The sequence below is a fragment of the Stigmatopora nigra genome, chromosome 18, assembly GCF_051989575.1.
Source record: "Stigmatopora nigra isolate UIUO_SnigA chromosome 18, RoL_Snig_1.1, whole genome shotgun sequence".
Taxonomy (NCBI): Eukaryota; Metazoa; Chordata; class Actinopteri; order Syngnathiformes; family Syngnathidae; genus Stigmatopora; species Stigmatopora nigra.
Genome location: NC_135525.1, coordinates 11,426,066 through 11,445,557, shown reverse-complemented (window position 1 = coordinate 11,445,557; position 19,492 = coordinate 11,426,066). Strand labels below are relative to the sequence as shown.

Genomic DNA, 19,492 nt, shown 5'->3' with positions numbered 1-19,492 from the left:
GTTAACGTACAAATATTGTTGTTATGAAATCATGAGTAAAAGAATAAATCTATACAGAAATCACAAAACTGAAATGTATCTTGTTTGTTACTTTTTTTTATTAAATCCATACATAACTGATCATCACAATATTGAAAGAAATCCAAAATGATTTAATAAACTTATTCCAATCAAATCAATCGTGTTTTATTGTTCCTAATTTCACTTTAATGTGAAAGAATTATCAATCAATTTGCCACAAAGATAAATACAATTAGAATACGTAAAAAAATGTAAAAAAGGCATTTATTTAACTTAGTTCTGAAAATATGGTATTGCTCAAAACAATAGAAATCATTATTAATGCATGTAACACCAGGTTATAGTGCATTTATCTTTACACACATCTATAAACAAAACATCAATCCAATAAAAAAGCTTCCTATAAGGAAGGTATTATAATGGATGGATGGATGGATAACTGTATTCATCCCTTATTCGGTCAATTTCATTGTTGCAGTAGCAAAAGGGTGAGAATACAGACACAGCAGAGAAAAAACACAAAACGAGCAAGAGTGGACGGAGCTACCGCCGTTGAGGTTGTAAAGTTGGACAAAAACTGGAACAAAGCTGTAAAAACACTCAAGTAAAAAGTATAAAGTGTAAAGTAAAAAGGAATGTATTAAGAAATATGAAAATGTAATTAAAAAAAGATAGAAGGGCTGTAAAACACGAAAACAAATAACGGTGGACACAGCTACTGCCACCGACGTCGCCATCTTGGATACGTTTATCATTGTCAATGCTGAGACTTGATCTCTTTCACTTCTTTCTCCATCAGGTGATATTCTACGGTGGACTCTGTCAACTAAATAGAAAGAAATAGAAATTCAACCAAAAAAAATTGAAGTCGATATCAAATTGTTACCTTACCATGTCAAGAAGAATTTCTATTTTTAATTTTAGGAGATTGTTCTCCTCGATCAGTTGTGTGTTTTTCTTTTTAAGTCGTTCTACTTCTCGAAACGATGCATTTCCACCCGTTGCTGGAAAGAGAAAAACAGACAAACGTTTATTACACAGTAATTGGACTCGGTATCAAATGGGATGGATGGCCTTCTCCAAGTCATAAACAGAAGGAACCAAAAGCAGCTCTCAATGCTGAGCCATTAGCTTTTTCTTAACACTATATTCAAAAATATACACAATATCACCTGAAGTCCATTGTCCATCTTCAAATTTCAATGTATGTCCTCCAATGCAAAGTGTTGGAGGTCCACATTCAATGCCCAATTCCAATTCCCGTGTTGATCGGTCCAACTAAAACAAAAAGGCATATTCACTCTCCGAATAATCATGCACTTTATACAGATATATAAATATTTTGGAACTGAAACCTACTGTGTGAAGGCTGGACAAAGACCGAGATTTTCGCGGAGGAATCTTCTTGGGATTGAACGATCTCCCAAATAGCTTCAGGGACATTTTTAGATCCTAAATAAAATTGGATAGATGTGTCAAGTGGTAGTGTTAATGGTTAATATGTAGGCAAATTGTCCTTTACGCCGTTGCGTACTGGGCAGCTAGCTAATGCTAATGGCTAAATACCTAGTAGGATACTCGGATACTTCTCATACCTGATCTTTAATGAATACTGCCGACTTATACAAGTGGATTAGTAGTTGATTTTGCCTATCTAACCCTTTATGAGTGCATTTACCTCCATACAGACAATGTAATTAGAATCCTTCCGTAGTCCAAATCAGTGTAACCACAACACGAGCGTAGTGCGCAGATGCGAATGTTCCACTCCAAGACAGGTCCAAATTTAAAATAATTTAACGCTTATTCCGACCTTTAATTGACTATTAGGACAGCTTTAACTTTGCTAGCCACGCATCACTCTTTGCATGCTATCCTATGACGTTTCGGATGCTGTTTGAAGTCATTGACCCTTGCAAAGTTGAAAATGGAACATTCGACAATGTGTCACCATATTAATGGATTCCCTCTGTATTATGAATTTGTTTAAACGATTTGTTTTTGTTGCTTTTAATGTAAATATATTTTTCAATTACGTAACCAACATACAATATAGCCTATTATCTGTTTTATAAAAGAACAACACGCCCTACTCTGTACGAGCCCCAGTGGCCTAATGGATAAGGCACTGGCCTCCTAAGCCAGGGATTGTGGGTTCGAGTCCCATCTGGGGTGTAAATTCCTTTTTTTCTTCACCCAAACCCCCCTTTCTAATGCATAATGCTTGTGGTCTAAGTCAGAATTGAAATTGTTGCATTTTGAGATATTATGCAAGCACCCACCACAATATATTAGCTGACGATGTCATTTTCACAATGAAGTAAACGTAACGCAATGAATTGTTTATTCAACTAATTATATTTCAGCTTTCTTGTCACAAATTTTTGTTTAGTCGGGGTTTTATATTTTGACAGGCCTATTATACAAATATTTACCGTAACCTATCGAGCATGAGCACCTATCGAGCATTTCACAGGGCAAAACGAACTACCCGGACCACAATGCACCTGGACTTTTTGCAAGCCCCGCCCAGAAATTACGCGCAGCTGCTCAGCGCCAGAAATCAAGGAGCCACCAAGTCAGTCGGTGGGAACAAGCGAAGAAGAAGAACAACAACAACAACAAGCGCCCTGTTCCATCCAAATGTCAAGCGACACGGCAGACGACGAGTTGGACCCGGTGGTCCGCGGTGGCTACCTCCAGCACCAGCACCACCAAAACAACAATAACAACAACAACAATAATAATAAAGACAACGAAGCGGGGGACTCCGCTTCTTCCCCGACAGACTCGAGCGAAACCGGCGGGAAAAGCTCGCCTAGCGTAGCTAACGGCGGCTCGCTCATTCAACCCGGCGGGGGGAATAATGGCAAGTGGGTTCGCCTCAACGTCGGCGGCACCGTCTTCCTGACGACCAGGCAGACGCTCCTCAAAGAGCAAACTTCGTTCCTGTACCGACTGTGCCAGCAGCAAGACCTACACTCGGACACGGTGAGCCCAGCAACGACACCTCGGTACACACTTCGAGGAACCCCCCCTTTAAAACCGTGAAATAGTCTAACCCCTTCCCACCTTATTTTCACGTATTGCTAGCTAACAATCTTCCACAGTATTCACCATACATATTTACCTTCTCAGTTAACGCCTACTGTGTTTACTTGGCCAAAAAAGACATATCTTTCACATTTTCTTTCCATACTACAAGCCTCAGGTTTTTATTTCGTTCAAAATTACAAATAGAAATGATGTTACGGTCGAAAATGGCGAAGCCTATTGGTTTTGTAAGTCAAATTAGGACCAGCAATAATCATTCAGTCAATTTCCCTAGACTAGAGCCTATCTAAACAAGGATAGCGGGGGTGCTGGAGCCTATCCCGGTCATCTTGCCTTAATTGGTTTGCCAGCCAATCAAAGGACATCGTATGGCATCATCAGAACTTTGTATTTTGCATTAAAAAGTAATAAAAGAAGAGCTGAAGCGCCATGTTGTGGGCTTTCCGCGCCATTAAACAAACACTGAGAAAAGCACTCACTCCCCGTTTATTTTACGCCCCGCATGGCGTCGTGTGTGCGTGGGTGTGCGTGCGTTACAGCATCCTCGCTTCTTCTTGAGTCAGATGGAAGAACACGTGCTTCTTCGTCTTGGGCGGTCAACACGGCACCCTCGGCGGAGTGGGCGAGCGACATCCACCTCACGTGTAGCATTCCTAAATATGACACATTTCTCATTCTGACAGCACTCGATTTTCTTCCACGATGATACAAACAGATAAAATGGATGCTGGAATGGGGTGCTGTGTATTTCTCCTTCAGTACTAACGTAAACATGTTTTTTTTTTATGTGTAAAGGGCCCAAATTTGACAGCCCGTTTCCCAGATTGTGTAAAAATAGCCCCAACGAGCGGGATACGGTGGAAACGATTCCGCCCACTCGGCCGCAGGAGCTTTTTAATTCCACACGATCATGTCAAAGTTTATACCAGTCGCTGACTCAGCCATTTTCTTATTTTTGTTATGCATGCAAATCTCACATTGAGGGCAAAACGGACAAATTCGACCATCTTGTTTCAACATTTAAGGCTAAGTAAACAGAGGTCTCTAAATAATTCTACTAATGCAAATTTTGGATTGTTTACAGGACGAGACGGGTGCCTACGTGATTGACAGAGACCCCACCTACTTTGGACCTATCCTCAATTACTTGCGCCACGGGAAACTGGTCTACAACAAGGAACTGGCCGAAGAAGGTGCCATTCATTTCTATGCATTTCATCAAATTGTATTTAAAGATTGAAATTGTTGAAATGAAATTTGATTTTATTTCAAGGGGTGCTGGAGGAGGCCGAGTTCTATAACATCACCCCTCTTATTAAACTCATCAAGGAGCGCATTTTAGAGAGGGACTCCAAGTCCACGCAGGTAAAAACCTCAAATCCATCATTTCTTACTGCATACTTTGTCATATTTTGTACCACGGATCATATTACAAAGATTAGCTGTTTAGGATTTTATTTTAGTAGATAGGCACAATTTAAAGTGTTTAACCAGCTAGCTTAGCACAGCTAGCATGCACACAGAAATGTCGGAAACAACCGGGATTGTAAGGCGGACATGCTAACCACGCTAACTGCTAATAAATACAGCATCTGCTACTGTACCACTTTTATTTTTTCCTATAAGTACAAGTACGGAAAGCGTTCTGTCTCCTTTTTGTTTTTTTTTTCTCGGGATGGTTGCACTGGCACTTATATAATGGCAACCCGCCTCAGCGGTACTCCCACTCCCCCACCGCGCCGCACTTAACTTTCCGCGCCCTCAAGCGGTCTAGTTGAAGTGATCGGTCCTCCGGAAAGTAACGCAATGGTAACCCTCTGCCAGCAGGTTCCCCCTAAGCACGTCTATCGAGTGCTGCAGTGTCAGGAGGAGGAGCTGACCCAGATGGTGTCCACCATGTCGGACGGCTGGAAGTTTGAGCAGGTCAGCGTACGCGCCTGCAGAAAGCCCCGCGCCGGACTGCTCTGGACTGTGGGTTGGACTCACGCTGCTCCCGACCCCTCCCACTTCACTTTGACCCCTCCCCCACCAACCAATCAACCTAGCTAACCTCGAAGCGTGCTTCTCGCCCGCTGCCGACCCTCCCCAACCTGACCCAGCATGCACGAGAGTCCCTTAAGTTTTTGTCTGTTTTAGCTTGGCTTCCCGCCGATAAAGCGCCACCTTGTGTTTGCAGATGGTGAACATCGGCTCGTCGTACAGCTACGGGACGGAAGATCAGGCCGAGTTCCTCTGCGTGGTTTCCAAAGAGCTCCACACGGCCGGGTCCGGGCTGGGGACCGAGCAGTGCCACAAAACTAAGGTAAATGCCAGAAAATATGACTATTTTGGCAATAATATATCAGCCCGCCCTTAGCGACAATGCGCAGGGAGTTAGTTGTCGCCCTTGCTTTTGAGTGGAGTGTTGTGAATGGTGGCTTTGATGCCGCCAGCTCCAAATGTCACTCCCTCACTCTCAAATGTCATCCACTCCATCCCTCACCTCCAGTGACCTTCCATTTTGTGCTTTCACTTTCCTCCCTCATCCGGTTGGACGGATATATATATATATATATACTAGCCATATATATCGATCCACCATCTCATCGGCATTCATTTTTTTGTTTTGTTTGTTCATCGGACCCATTCTCGTTTTCCCTCCCATCCTTCCCGCCGACGGCAGCCCACGGAGACGCGGAAGGAACAACAAGAGGAGGAGGAGGAAGAGGAGCAGGAGGCTGCCAAAGAGGAAGAAGAAGAGGAGGAGGCTGAGGCAGGGCCAGAAAGTGCACCACCCAATGATGAGTGGCTTAGAGAATGAGGGAGTCATGTTCCTTATGTTCCAAAATAAAGGAAAGGGTGAGGAACCGAATCGCTTCGGGTGTTTCCGTGCCGTCACCTGACAACTCTCGCCAAACCACCATGTTTTTTTTTGTTGACACGTTCCATTTTCAGCATTTCCAACATTTCGCCACAGCTAGCTAGCTAGATAGCTCCTAAATACGCAACGTGGCGCGGTGGTTGGCGGATCGGCTTGCTCATCATCTTGTTTTTTTTTTTTTTTTCGCAGCTTTTCCAGATCCACGGCTCCCGGATGTAGACAGGACCTCCTCACTACTCGATTTGGGCCCGGGACAATAACTCATACGAGTCGACGTGGGATCCAAACCAACAGGCAATCGGTCACATGACCCTAACGGTACATTTACCCTTTAAATAGCCTAAGAACGCACGACGAAAAGGGAAAAAAACATACGTTTTGGTCACATTTTTGGAGGTCCTTTTATTTTTTAAAACCGAAAAACAACCATAAATTCAAGTCATAATAATCAAAATACATTGTAACCTTTTTAGGATTATTTAAGCCTCAATGACAAGATATAAATATGTATATATAAGTTGAAAAAAAATAGGAACAACTTATATTTGGAAAAATAGGCTGGTTGATCATAGCAATATTCTCTCTAGGCATTTTACAAATAAGTGAGTTAGCGACTACCAAAGATTTTGACTGAATTCCCGATCTTGTTGCCGTGGTAGAATTTCCTTCCCCGTGATGCGTTTACTGACCCTGGTTATTCTCGCCGTCTTTGCAAATTCCACTTTGGAATGGCTCATCTTTTCATATTTGATGTTGCATTTCAATTTTTTTGTCCATAGCGATCACGTTTTTTCTCAATTATTAGAATTTCTCCGTCACATCCGTCGATAAAAATAACAGGAGGTGCTAACGATCATCTTTACAAGTTCAATTCCTTCCTCAAATGGATTAAACTTTGTGATTTAAACGCATCATTGGACAATTTATGTTAGCATAAAATAATGTCTAGCTAGCTGTTTTAACATGGCGAATTCAGTGCCTTGTTGGAACGGAAATCACGGTCCTAAATGTTTTCACCCATGTTTTAAAAATAAACTTTATGCGTACTTTACAATCTCATTCAGAGTACAAAATATATTTAGAGCGCTTAAACATCATCATTCTTCTAAAATCTTCATAATTAATGTTCAAAACCAATGATGTCCAAGGCTTAAGCTGTTTTTTTGTTTTGTTTGACCTCTTCTAAAAATATTTTGTATATTTGTCGTATTTATTAAGCTTTCTTTTGTGATGTCATAGGATAAAAATAAGACAAATCAGGGTTTTGTTGTAGAAATTGAACGGGTCACCTTTTTTGTATACTTGATAGTTTTTAAGTCTGATTGACTCACACAATGTGTTGATTTATTTCCATTACGATAGTTTTGAATGTCATCCAAAATTTACTCAAATACAAAAAAAGGGCCACATCCTTTTAAATACATTATTAAAAACCAATGTTGTATTTTATGTCGATAAATGGCTCTATACACAAAATAAAAATGTCATTTTTTTTTACAAAAAGTGATTCATTTAAGTCAATGTGGCCCCCGGGTTCAAAAGTTTGCCCACCCCTGATATAAAGGCCTAGCATCCCATAAAACTTGGCTTTCATTTGAAAGTATTCCACAAAATGTTGGTTTTCATAGAGAGGAATCTTTCCGCAATACTAAGTGTCCTCGAGTGCAATCAGTGGATTAACATCAGCTGCCTCTTCTGCCCAACCCCCGCTGGTTCAAAATTTGTCAGCTCGGTCGGTGCTGGACGTCTTGAGCCAAAAGCTACTACCCCCACCCTCCTCCCACACCATCCCAACCCCCATCAGTTCAACTTTTTCACCTATGTATGTGCCTTTTTCACCTCTCCAAAAAAAAACCTGCCTGGTAAAAACTGTCTGGAGCCAATTCAAGATTTTTTTTATTTAAACCTCTTTCAAACATGGGCCATCAAAGTGCAAACTTTTGACCATTTTGACGCATTTCAGAGCACCTTTGTTGAATAATATTTGACCCATTTCATTATACATGGCTGTGTATGAAGGCCCATGTTTGAAATAGGTAAAAAAAATAGTCTTGAACTGGCTCTCGACAGTTTATACCAGGCAGGGGATGGTTTTGCAGAGGTGAAAAAGGCACATACATAGGTGGAAAAGTAGAATTGATGGGGGTTGGGATGTCTTGGGGGGGGGTGGTGTGGGGAGGTGGTGTGGGCTTTTTTTCCATCAAGCATTGACCAACATTGACCGACTAGGCTGACCAACAAACTTGAAGCAGCGGGGGTTGGGCTGAAACAAGCAACTGATGCCAATCCCCTGATTGCACTTGCAGGACACTTAGTATTGCTCTTTATGAAAACCAACATTTTCTGGAATAGTTTGAAAGTAAAGCCTAGTCTTATGGGATGCTAGGCCATTATATAAAATCAAGCCATTTTTGGCATCATTACACAGCTGTGTAGAATGACAATAGGTGAAATATTATTCAACAAAGGTGCCCTTAAATGGATGAAAATGGTCTAAAGTTTGCACTTTGATGACCCACGTTTGAAATAGGTCAAAAAAAGTATTGAATTGGCTATTGACAGTTCATACAAGGCATGGTGTCTTTGCAAAGGTGACAAAGGCACATACATTGGTGAAAAAGTTGAATCGACGGGGGTTGGGCTACTTTGGGTGGGTAGGGAGGGAGGGAGCTTTTTGCTCGAGCCGTCCAGCACCGAGTTGACTGAGCTGACAGGCAAACTTGAACCAGCGGGGGTTGGGCAGAAGAAGCAGCTGATGCCAATCCACTGATTGCACTCGCAGGACACTTAGTATTGTGGAAAGCTTTGCTGTTTATGGAAAGCTACATTTTGTGGAATTGTTTGAAATCAAAGCCTAGTATTATGGGATGCTATGCCTTTATAATATAATGAACCAAAAGCCTTTATTATTATAATACACAGCTGTGTATAATAAAATGGGTAAAATATTATTCAACAAAAGTGCTCTTAAATGTGTCAAAATGGTCAAAGGTTTGCACTTTAATGGTCCATGTTTGGTTAGGTAAAGAAAAAAAAATCTTGAACTGGCTTTTGACAGTTTATACCAGGCAGGGTCCATCCGGCAGATAAATAGCTGACAAAATTGAATGGACGGGGGTTGGGCCACTGGGGCTTGGGAGGCAGCTTTTGGCTCAGGCCGACAAACTTGAAGCAGCGGGGGCTGGGCTAAAACAAGAACTGGTGACACACTAGTATTTCGGGAACCGAACAACAAGGATAAAGCAAGCGACCTTCCCATCGTAATAGGTAAGTGCACAATTACAAAGCAGAATATTTTGAAAAGTCTTTCCTTGACGCTAACTTTGTCCTACAGGAAAGTGCTAAGCGTGTTATCCACGGCGGCCAGATGCAAGTATTCCGGGGGTTCGGCTCGGGATCCCCGCCTGTCGTCCCGGCTCTGACTCAAAAGCCGCCCTTTCCGGCGTACGGACCCTCGGGAACGGCGCTCCAGGCATTCCAGGATCATGTGGGCCAGGTCCTGCTGGAGCCGCTGGAAGTTCTCCCTGCCGAATGGGGTCAGTGTCATCTTACCTTTTTTTCGGGGGACGAGATCAGTGGGCTTACGTGGTGGGCGGGGTCGGGAGGTCGTAGTCTTGGCCCGTTTCGCCCGTCAACCAGTAGGTGGTCTCTGTTCCTTTCCCCTGGAATAAAACAGTGGGACGTGGTCAAAATATTTTCTCCAAATATGACTCACGTGAAATCTTTACCTTTAGATAAGTTTCACCTCTACACTCGTACTCAAACTTGCAATCGGTTCTGGTCAGGATATTGATGGTAGGCTGGCTGACGTGGATCCTCAGGGCTGTGGCACAAAATGGCCGCTTCAATTCATGACGTCCAGGTAGACCTACTGAAATTGTGCGACTGGCACCCCCGTGGAAATCCCTCCATTCATTGCTCACGGTGGCCCGTAGACTCCATCCGAGACGCCGTGTTGACCGTGTCCCCGAATAGACAATATCTGGGCATCTTGACGCCGACTACGCCCGCCGCACAGAGACCTGAGACGCCAAAGAAGGGTCCAGATCCGTCCGCCGTCACTCGTTCGGCCGACTGGGTCTACCTGAGTGCACGCCGATGCGGATCCAAACCGGAATCCCGGGCAGGTGTCTGAGTTGGAAGGTCCCCATGAAGGCCAAAATGTCCAAAGCCATGCGGCAGATGTCCACGGCGTGCCTGTTGCCGTTCCGGTTGGGTAGACCGGACGCCACCATGTAGGCGTCGCCGATGGTCTCCACCTGAATATGGGGCCAGGTGGGAGATTTGGACTAAAAATTGGACCAAAATTGGACCAAAATTTGAACAAAAATGGACAAAATTTTGACTAAAATTTGGAAAAAAATGGACCAAAAAATCGAGCAAAAAATGAGCAAAATTTGACAAAAATGGACCAAAATTGATCAAAAATTGAGCAGAATTTGATCAAAAATTGAGCAGAATTTGATCAAAAATTGAGCAAAAGTTGGACCAAAATTGACAAAAAATAACAAAAAATTGGACCAAAATTGACCAAAAAAATGACAAAATGGCGGCATTTGGCACCTTGTAGACATCATGGTGGTCCAGGATGCTGTCGAAGCCATTGTAGATGTCGTTGAGCATGTCCACCACCTCCATGGGGGTGCTATACTGGCACAACGTGGTGAAGCCCACAATGTCGCTGAAATAGACGCTCACCTCGTCGTAGAGCTCCGGCTCCACCGCGCCCGTCTCCTTCAGGCTCTTCACCACGGGGCTACGGGAACAAATTATAGTTCCAGGAAAGGAAGGAAGGAATGGGTGGTGGTCTCCAACCTCAAAAAGTAAGCCCACCGTGGGAGAAGCATCAAGTTGAGGCAGTCGGCTCGGTCCCGCTCCATCTTGTAGAGGGCCGTCCTTTCGCCCACCAGGTGCTCCAGGTTCTTGGAATACATCTGGAGACGGCGGATCATGTTGTCCAGGTAGCTCTCGTTGTCCTTGTGGATTTTACTGGACGGACAGGGAAGAAAACGTCTCCCGTCCGGTGGCCATTTTTCACAATGTGTGCCTGGGGCATTACCTGATGATTTTGCCCAAACAGCCTTCCACCTTCTTGAAGTCGGGCCTTTTCTCCGCATCTTCGTCCCAACAACTTTTGATTAAGGCGTAAACCTGAAAGTCGGCACTCATCATTTAATTTCCCGGGCCGCACAAAATGATGCGGCGGACCAGATTTGGCCCCCGGGCCGCCACTTTGACACCCGTGGATTAGCTTGTTAAACTGAATTTATTCACCTCCAGTTCTTTCTCGGAAGCACCGTCAAAGTCCAGATCGGGTCTGAAGTAGGACATGATCACCTTCGATAGCTTTTCTGTCAATCACGTTGTCATTTAATCTGAATAATATGACATGGGTTTTTTTTGTAGTTGTCGTCACCCGCTCGGTCGGAGCAGCGCCTGGTGAAGAAGGTGGATTTCCGGAGGACGATCTCGTGGGCGATGACGGCGAAACTGTAGACGTCTCCTTTCTGCGAGGTGCCATGTTTCCTCAAGTGTTCCGGCGCCGTCCACAAGTCTGAGGGAAGATGGCGCTCAAACCCATGAAGGTCCAGAAACCGATGTCCTCACTCACCTCTGCCAGGTTTGAGGAAGGAATTGCATCCAAAATCCGTGATCTTCACCACCATGCGGTTGTCCATCACGCAGTTGGTGGACTTGAGGCGTCCGTGTACCTGGATGTCGCTGGCGTGGAGATAGGACATGCCCTACGCCCAGGACCACGGATGTCAAGCTCCGGCGCCCTCTCAAGCCAGGTGAGCCCCGCCGCCCCACATGTCGGTTACCTTGGCGATGTCGTACATGACGGAGATCTTGAACTCCCAGTCCATGAAGGTCTCGTCCGGGTAGGACACCTTGTCGTTCAGCACGTACTAGTCGGGAAAAATAATATTAATTGGAGATTTTTTGGGGGGTACTTTCTTTCAAAAATGGAGAAAAAATAATAATAATAATAGATGGCTAAAAATAAGGACTTGTAACATTTTTAGGTCAACAAAACCTCATCAAATATAAATCAAATTTATTTAAAGAAAAAGATGGCGGAGCCTACCCTGAGGGAGCCTCGCTCTCCATACTCAAAGACCCCAAAGACGCCCTGCTCCAACTTGACCGTGCCGTAGAACTTGGTGAGGTTGTAGTAGTCCACTTGCAGGAGCTGTCCACAAAAAAAAGAGGGTACGTTACGCCACGGGTGGGAGAGAGACCGTGGGTGAGACGCCTCACCGCGTGTAGTTCCTCCTTCTGAGTCTCGTTGAAGTTTCCGTCCGAGTGGTTGAGTTCCTTCAGGATGACGATCTGGGGAAATAATGTGAGAATGGTCAGACATCCCCTCAACTGCTTTGTTTAGACCACCGATCACTACCTTCTTATCGTAGAGCGCCCGGCGGATCTTGTAGACTTTTTTCCTCTCTTCGATCTGGCGGGAGAGCCGAACGTAACGGACATATTTCAAGTCAGTTTTCCGTCAGCTTGAATGGCGGACGGACGTACCTTCAAGTAGACTTGGTTGTGTGAGTTGTCCTCCAGCAGCTTGACCAAGTCGGAGGGAATGTGGGAAATGGAACTTCCCTTCCACAGCAGACGATCTCTTCTGTTTTGTCTAAACGGGCCGTCCAATATTGTCGTAGCTAAACTAAAATACCCCCCCCCCCCCCCACTTAATTACCTGTAGAAGACAAAGGCGATGATGCCCACCACCACCACGATCAAAGCCAAGATGATCACCACGATGTTGAGCGAGGGCACCTCTGCCAGGGGGGGAGGGAGCTTTAATACTTTGGGACCACTTGCCGATAAAAAGAGTCGTCAAAAAGAGTCGTCAAAAAGAGTCGTCAAAAAGAGTCGTCAAAAAGAGTCGTCAAAAAGAGTCGTCAAAAAGAGTCGTCAAAAAGAGTCGTCCAAAAGAGTCGTCCAAAAGAGTCGATCAGTTGAGTCGTTCAGTTGAGCCGTCCAAAAGAGCCACTCTACCTTGGTCCGGCTGGTAGTCGGGTAGCCGCGTGCCCCAGATGAACGAGGGGTGGTCCTCGACTGTCACGGTCAGGTTTTGTTCCGTGTCAAACTCGAATAAAGTGCGATACTGGACACACGCGACAAGCCAATGGCGAGTGAGTAAGGTTAAGAATGTGTCCTAGTCGCACACTTACCTGGTTATCATTTGTGGTGTAAATGATGGACAGGTTGACATCTCGGTCGCCGTATTGGTCCAGACGATAATTACCGGCGATACCTAAAAGGGGAGGATCCGTGGTTTTCCTCGGTCCGAGGACGCCCAGACCACGCCGGCGAGGGCGGCTCACCGTCAAAGGAGATGTTGCGGAGATAGTTGACAGTCACGTAGGGCTGGTGCTGCTCCTCCCAGTGATCTTTGTCCAAGATGTGCTGGATCACCCGACTCACCAGCAACACCGAGTCGTGGTATGCCGCCATGTAGTCGTTCATCTGGGAATTCATCGTTAAAAGGCGAAGAAGTCAGGACCCATAAGGGAATAACATTTATTCCGCATTGGGAGAAAATTGTTTTGCTTCATTTGGACCACAATTAAAACTAATGTCATTTCTTTTTCCAGATGGGTGCTCTTCAAAACCAAGAAGAAGAAGACTTACCGTGCTGTTGCTTCTCGGGTCCGAGTCGATGGTGTAATTCCTGCTGTTGGGCATGGTCAACACTAACACGTTCCTCATGGACCAATGAGACGTTTTGTTTTTGTAGTATTGATCGCTGCGGAAGATCAAAAAAAAAAAAAAAGAACAAATGGTCCTTTCTGGAAAACAACGCCCTCTAGAGGACACACTTGTAGAGATCGATGAGGATGAAGAGGATCTCGTTACTGTCCGCCTGGCTGGAGAGCGTCTTCACGTCCGCCATGTCGTCCACCGACCCGCACATGATGAAGACTACCAAGGTAGAAAACCATTTTATTTTTATATATTTTTAGCTTATTTTAAGCTGTTTCCCTTACGGTTGCTGGTTCTGTTGCCGGGCGACGACAAAACCGTCCTCAGGTCTTCCGGTCTCCGCAACATAGTCCTGGACACCCGCTGGGCGAACATGTTGGGCGCCGATTCCAGCGCGTTGATGTACCTGCGCCGGTGAGAGAGCCGCCATCATTTTTTTGGGGCATTTTACCCATTTTGTAACATTTTTTTTATGTCATCTCCCCGACCAGAAACACTCCTCGGAGCTGTCCTGCAACTTGTAGACGTAAACCGTCTCCCACGGCGGCTTGATGGCGTTGCGTTCTTTCCAAAAGTGGACAAAAAAGTGGGAGATTTTGCGCGCCGGCGGCAGGAGGCGCTGCAAGTTGAGCGTGTGGTCGCAGGACGTTCCGAAACTGCCGGCCGACAGGATGGGCGTGCTCAGGCGGAGACCCTTCTCGGCGCTGAAACGCGACAAACGCCGTCCACGTCAATATACACGCTGACGGTCCTTGAGGAGGGTTGGCGGCGAACTTACTCCACCAGGGGGAAGGTGGCGTAGGTGCACGTGGGGCCCAGAACGGCACAACCCAGGCTGTTGGTATGCTGGAAACGTGGAAAAAAGGGGGACGATTTGGAAAACATGGCAACTTCTGGAGGTAAGCAACCTATGGCGTCCGTCGCCATTTTTTTTTGGTTCTGAGGCTGGTGCACTCACCATCAGGTTTTTTAACTTGGCCACTCCCTCGCAGGCGCTGCTGTGGCAGCCTTTTTGTCGATAGTAGGTGGTGTTAAAACCGCTAAATTTCACCGTCAGGTTCCATTCTTTTGGTTAAAAAAATAAGAGAGGACTTATGTCAAGTCTTTGTTGTTTCAATCAATTTGGATTCTTTTTTAAATGACATAGTATAGTAAGGCTTATTTTTGTTAAAAAACAACTTGCTATAGTAAGGGTTTTTCTTTTTTTTTTACTCTAACCAAAACAATGGACGCTAATTCTGCCATTTTTTTTTTTTGTCTTACTGTTTCCCGGCACAGATTGCGAAGCCAGGGCCTCTAAGATTTGTCCCCGGACGAATCTCAAACTCCAGGGCGAGTCGCGGTCGTCCAGGAGGATGACGTTCATGGAGACGCCTCTCAAACACGGCTGGATGGCGTGACGGGACGCCAGAAAAGTGGCCAGGACGCACAGCCGCAGACACCCGGACATTTTCCCACCGCGGGAGGGAAAAGCCGGCGAATGAAAATGACAAGGTGAGCGAGCGCTTGCTTCTTCCCACGTTTGCCACCCGAGCCGACGACCTGTTAATGTTCAACCGGCTGAGCTTTGCCATCCCAAGGTCCGCAAGAATTGGGCGCCGCCGGCCGTAAATCAACGGCCGATAAGCGCAATGGCCGACAAACGACGGCTGATAAAAACGGAGGGTGAGTGAGTGAGTGAGTGAGTGATCGCTCCTTAAAAGGACGCCGCGATTTAAGGGCAGTATAGTTAGGCTTTTTGGCTTCAAAAACGACATAGTATAGTGTTGGGTTTATTCTGTATTACTGTTATACATATAGTTGTATTAATTCATTTCTTTGTTAAATCATTCTCTTATTATAGTGTTGCGAGCTCACTAAACTGTAATTGTGATATGATTCTTAGGTCAAGGGAAGGCATTATTGTTCTAATCCAAATGTTGTTAGGTCTAGTCTCCTGCCTTGTTATTGATAAAATACTTTGATTGTTATTGTAGTTCCAGATGTTGTTTTTACTCATACGTGATGAAATGATCAACAACTCTGTAAATTGTTTTGATTCATGGCAATAAGAGTCGTACGAAAATGTTTATTCGAGGAGACGTTCTGAAGTAGTAGGAGAAACTCTGGCTTGTTGAATCTCCCCTCTGAGGTTTTTATCCGTGATCCATTCTATTTAATTAAATGTCAATAATTGAAAAAGATGTCTGCCTGCAGTTATTGATAATTACGAACGAGGGTAATTATTAATGAACCTAACAATAGTAAGGCTTTTTTGGGTAAAAAACGACATAGTATAGTAAGTCTTTTTTTTTGGTCAAAAACTACATAGTATAGTAAGTCATTTTTTTTGGTCAAAAACGACATCGTATAGTAAGTCTTTTTTTTGGTCAAAAACGACATCGTATAGTAAGTCTTTTTTTTGGTCAAAAACGACATCGTATAGTAAGTCTTTTTTTTGGTCAAAAACGACATAGTATAGTAAGTCTTTTTTTTTGTCAAAAACGACATAGTATAGTAAGGCTTTTTTTGGTCAAAAACGACATAGTATAGTAAGTCTTTTTTTGGGTCAAAAACGACATAGTATAGTAAGTCTTTTTTTTGGTCAAAAACGACATAGTATAGTAAGGCTTTTTTTGGTCAAAAACGACATAGTATAGTAAGTCATTTTTTTGGTCAAAAACGACATAGTATATATAGTAAGTCTTTTTTTTGGGTCAAAAACGACATAGTATAGTAAGTCTTTTTTTTGGTCAAAAACGACATAGTATAGTGAGTCATTTTTTGGTCAAAAACGACATAGTATAGTAAGTCATTTTTTTTGGTCAAAAACGACATAGTATATATAGTAAGTCTTTTTTTTGGTCAAAAACGACATAGTATAGTAAGTCTTTTTTTTGGTCAAAAACGACATAGTATAGTAAGTCTTTTTTTTGGTCAAAAACGACATCGTATAGTAAGTCTTTTTTTTGGTCAAAAACGACATAGTATAGTAAGTCTTTTTTTTTGTCAAAAACGACATAGTATAGTAAGGCTTTTTTTGGTCAAAAACGACATAGTATAGTAAGTCTTTTTTTGGGTCAAAAACGACATAGTATAGTAAGTCTTTTTTTTGGTCAAAAACGACATAGTATAGTAAGGCTTTTTTTGGTCAAAAACGACATAGTATAGTAAGTCATTTTTTTGGTCAAAAACGACATAGTATAGTAAGTCTTTTTTTGGGTCAAAAACAACATAGTATAGTAAGTCTTTTTTTTTTGGTCAAAAACGACATAGTATAGTGAGTCATTTTTTGGTCAAAAACGACATAGTATAGTAAGTCATTTTTTTTGGTCAAAAACGACATAGTATATATAGTAAGTCTTTTTTTTGGTCAAAAACGACATAGTATAGTAAGTCTTTTTTTTGGTCAAAAACGACATAGTATAGTAAGTCTTTTTTTTGGTCAAAAACGACATCGTATAGTAAGTCTTTTTTTTGGTCAAAAACGACATAGTATAGTAAGTCTTTTTTTTGTCAAAAACGACATAGTATAGTAAGGCTTTTTTTGGTCAAAAACGACATAGTATAGTAAGTCTTTTTTTGGGTCAAAAACGACATAGTATAGTAAGTCTTTTTTTTGGTCAAAAACGACATAGTATAGTAAGGCTTTTTTTGGTCAAAAACGACATAGTATAGTAAGTCATTTTTTTGGTCAAAAACGACATAGTATAGTAAGTCTTTTTTTGGGTCAAAAACAACATAGTATAGTAAGTCTTTTTTTTGGTCAAAAACGACATAGTATAGTAAGTCTTTTTTTTGGTCAAAAACGACATAGTATAGTAAGTCTTTTTTTTGGTCAAAAACGACATAGTATAGTAAGTCTTTTTTTTGGTCAAAAACGACATAGTATAGTAAGTCTTTTTTTTGGGTCAAAAACGACATAGTATAGTAAGTCTTTTTTTGGTCTAAAACGACATAGTATAGTAAGTCTTTTTTTTTTTGGTCAAAAACGACATAGTATAGTAAGTCTTTTTTTTGTCAAAAACGACATAGTATAGTAAGTCTTTTTTTTGGTCAAAAACGACATCGTATAGTAAGTCTTTTTTTTGGTCAAAAACGACATAGTATAGTAAGTCTTTTTTTTTGTCAAAAACGACATAGTATAGTAAGGCTTTTTTTGGTCAAAAACGACATAGTATAGTAAGTCTTTTTTTGGGTCAAAAACGACATAGTATAGTAAGTCTTTTTTTTGGTCAAAAACGACATAGTATAGTAAGGCTTTTTTTGGTCAAAAACGACATAGTATAGTTACTATACTATGTCGTTTTTGACCAAAAAAAGCCTTACTATACTATGTCGTTTTTGACCAAAAAAAAGACTTACTATACTATGTCGTTTTTGACCAAAAAAATGACTTACTATACTATAGTAAGTCATTTTTTTGGTCAAAAACGACATAGTATAGTAAGTCTTTTTTTGGGTCAAAAACAACATAGTATAGTAAGTCTTTTTTTTTTGGTCAAAAACGACATAGTATAGTGAGTCATTTTTTGGTCAAAAACGACATAGTATAGTAAGTCATTTTTTTTGGTCAAAAACGACATAGTATATATAGTAAGTCTTTTTTTTGGTCAAAAACGACATAGTATAGTAAGTCTTTTTTTTGGTCAAAAACGACATAGTATAGTAAGTCTTTTTTTTGGTCAAAAACGACATCGTATAGTAAGTCTTTTTTTTGGTCAAAAACGACATAGTATAGTAAGTCTTTTTTTTTGTCAAAAACGACATAGTATAGTAAGGCTTTTTTTGGTCAAAAACGACATAGTATAGGAAGTCTTTTTTTTGGGTCAAAAACGACATAGTATAGTAAGTCTTTTTTTTTGGTCAAAAACGACATAGTATAGTAAGTCTTTTTTTTGGTCAAAAACGACATAGTATAGTAAGTCTTTTTTTTTGGTCAAAAACGACATAGTATAGTAAGTCTTTTTTTTGGGTCAAAAACGACATAGTATAGTAAGTCTTTTTTTGGTCAAAAACGACAGAGTATAGTAAGTCTTTTTTTTGGTCAAAAACGACATAGTATAGTAAGTCCTTTTTTTGGTCAAAAATGACATAGTATAGTAAGTCATTTTTTTGGTCAAAAACGACATAGTATAGTAAGTCTTTTTTTTTTGTCAAAAACGACATAGTATAGTAAGGCTTTTTTTGGTCAAAAACGACATAGTATAGTAAGTCTTTTTTTGGGTCAAAAACGACATAGTATAGTAAGTCTTTTTTTTGGTCAAAAACGACATAGTATAGTAAGGCTTTTTTTGGTCAAAAACGACATAGTATAGTAAGTCTTTTTTTTTTGTCAAAAACGACATAGTATAGTAAGTCATTTTTTTGGTCAAAAACGACATAGTATAGTAAGTCTTTTTTTGGTCAAAAACGACAGAGTATAGTAAGTCTTTTTTTTGGGTCAAAAACGACATAGTATAGTAAGTCTTTTTAGGGTCAAAAACGACAGAGTATAGTAAGGCTTTTTTTTTTGGTCAAAAACGACATAGTATAGTAAGTCTTTTTTTGGGTCAAAAACGACATAGTATAGTAAGGCTTTTTTTGGTCAAAAACGACATAGTATAGTAAGTCATTTTTTTGGTCAAAAACGACATAGTATAGTAAGTCTTTTTTTGGGTCAAAAACAACATAGTATAGTAAGTCTTTTTTTTTTGGTCAAAAACGACATAGTATAGTGAGTCATTTTTTGGTCAAAAACGACATAATATAGTAAGGCTTTTTTTGGTCAAAAACGACATAGTATAGTAAGTCATTTTTTTGGTCAAAAACGACATAGTATAGTAAGTCATTTTTTTGGTCAAAAACGACATAGTATAGTAAGTC

The 19,492-nt window shown here is 41.8% G+C and overlaps 3 protein-coding genes and 1 non-coding gene across 8 annotated transcripts; 2 read left to right on the top strand and 2 right to left on the bottom strand.

Annotated features, from left to right (window-relative positions):
- Positions 1–170: 170 nt before the first annotated feature.
- cby1 (chibby 1, beta catenin antagonist) lies at positions 171–1,923 on the bottom strand. 2 transcript variants are annotated; one of them, XM_077739296.1, is made up of 5 exons: positions 1,617–1,923; positions 1,381–1,473; positions 1,194–1,299; positions 913–1,025; positions 171–847 (listed from the first exon to the last, which is right to left on the bottom strand). In XM_077739296.1, exons 2-5 carry the CDS (start codon positions 1,462–1,464, stop codon positions 779–781), a joined length of 372 nt encoding a protein of 123 aa, XP_077595422.1. In that variant the 5' UTR covers positions 1,465–1,473; positions 1,617–1,923; the 3' UTR covers positions 171–778. The 2 variants fall into 2 exon arrangements, with proteins under 2 accessions (XP_077595422.1, XP_077595421.1); XM_077739295.1 differs by having other exon boundaries at positions 1,700–1,922.
- Positions 1,924–2,123: 200 nt separating this feature from the next.
- trnar-ccu (transfer RNA arginine (anticodon CCU)) lies at positions 2,124–2,196 on the top strand. The gene has a single exon. It is a non-coding gene; the product is annotated as a tRNA-Arg (tRNA).
- A 328-nt stretch (positions 2,197–2,524) lies between these two features.
- kctd17 (potassium channel tetramerization domain containing 17) lies at positions 2,525–7,417 on the top strand. Of its 4 annotated transcripts, none has more exons than XM_077739293.1 (7): positions 2,525–3,012; positions 4,160–4,268; positions 4,349–4,440; positions 4,903–4,998; positions 5,252–5,377; positions 5,738–5,913; positions 6,125–7,417. In XM_077739293.1, the coding sequence occupies exons 1-6, from the start codon at positions 2,665–2,667 to the stop codon at positions 5,873–5,875; spliced, it is 909 nt and encodes a 302-aa protein (XP_077595419.1). In that variant the 5' UTR covers positions 2,525–2,664; the 3' UTR covers positions 5,876–5,913; positions 6,125–7,417. The 4 variants fall into 4 exon arrangements, with proteins under 4 accessions (XP_077595419.1, XP_077595418.1, XP_077595417.1 ...); XM_077739292.1 differs by having other exon boundaries at positions 4,903–5,046; XM_077739291.1 differs by having other exon boundaries at positions 4,900–5,046.
- Positions 7,418–9,063: 1,646 nt separating this feature from the next.
- gucy2cb (guanylate cyclase 2Cb) lies at positions 9,064–15,098 on the bottom strand. Its single transcript, XM_077739583.1, has 27 exons — positions 14,912–15,098; positions 14,607–14,713; positions 14,427–14,494; positions 14,137–14,352; positions 13,933–14,054; positions 13,765–13,867; positions 13,577–13,691; positions 13,270–13,411; positions 13,117–13,199; positions 12,941–13,049; positions 12,639–12,720; positions 12,464–12,572; positions 12,336–12,389; positions 12,197–12,268; positions 12,024–12,128; positions 11,758–11,844; positions 11,547–11,679; positions 11,352–11,489; positions 11,210–11,286; positions 10,995–11,086; positions 10,769–10,924; positions 10,499–10,691; positions 10,020–10,194; positions 9,859–9,957; positions 9,664–9,758; positions 9,521–9,597; positions 9,064–9,459 (listed from the first exon to the last, which is right to left on the bottom strand). Exons 1-27 carry the CDS (start codon positions 15,096–15,098, stop codon positions 9,264–9,266), a joined length of 3,192 nt encoding a protein of 1,063 aa, XP_077595709.1. The 3' UTR covers positions 9,064–9,263.
- Between the last annotated feature and the right edge of the window lie 4,394 nt (positions 15,099–19,492).

Excerpts from the sequence above, each read along its gene's own strand:
- kctd17 (XM_077739291.1), top strand. The coding sequence starts at position 2,665 with ATGTCAAGCGACACGGCAGACGACGAGTTGGACCCGGTGGTCCGCGGT. Across the intron at positions 4,269-4,348 it reads CAAGGAACTGGCCGAAGAAG|GGGTGCTGGAGGAGGCCGAG; the intron begins GTGCCATTCATT and ends TTTTATTTCAAG. Across the intron at positions 5,047-5,251 it reads GCGCCGGACTGCTCTGGACT|ATGGTGAACATCGGCTCGTC; the intron begins GTGGGTTGGACT and ends TTGTGTTTGCAG.
- gucy2cb (XM_077739583.1), bottom strand. The coding sequence starts at position 15,098 with ATGTCCGGGTGTCTGCGGCTGTGCGTCCTGGCCACTTTTCTGGCGTCC. Across the intron at positions 14,714-14,911 it reads GCAATCTGTGCCGGGAAACA|AATGGAACCTGACGGTGAAA; the intron begins GTAAGACAAAAA and ends TTTAACCAAAAG. Across the intron at positions 11,490-11,546 it reads CTTCCTCAAACCTGGCAGAG|ACTTGTGGACGGCGCCGGAA; the intron begins GTGAGTGAGGAC and ends ATCTTCCCTCAG.
- cby1 (XM_077739295.1), bottom strand. Across the intron at positions 1,300-1,380 it reads CTTTGTCCAGCCTTCACACA|TTGGACCGATCAACACGGGA; the intron begins GTAGGTTTCAGT and ends TTTTTGTTTTAG. Across the intron at positions 1,026-1,193 it reads AGATGGACAATGGACTTCAG|CAACGGGTGGAAATGCATCG; the intron begins GTGATATTGTGT and ends TTCTCTTTCCAG.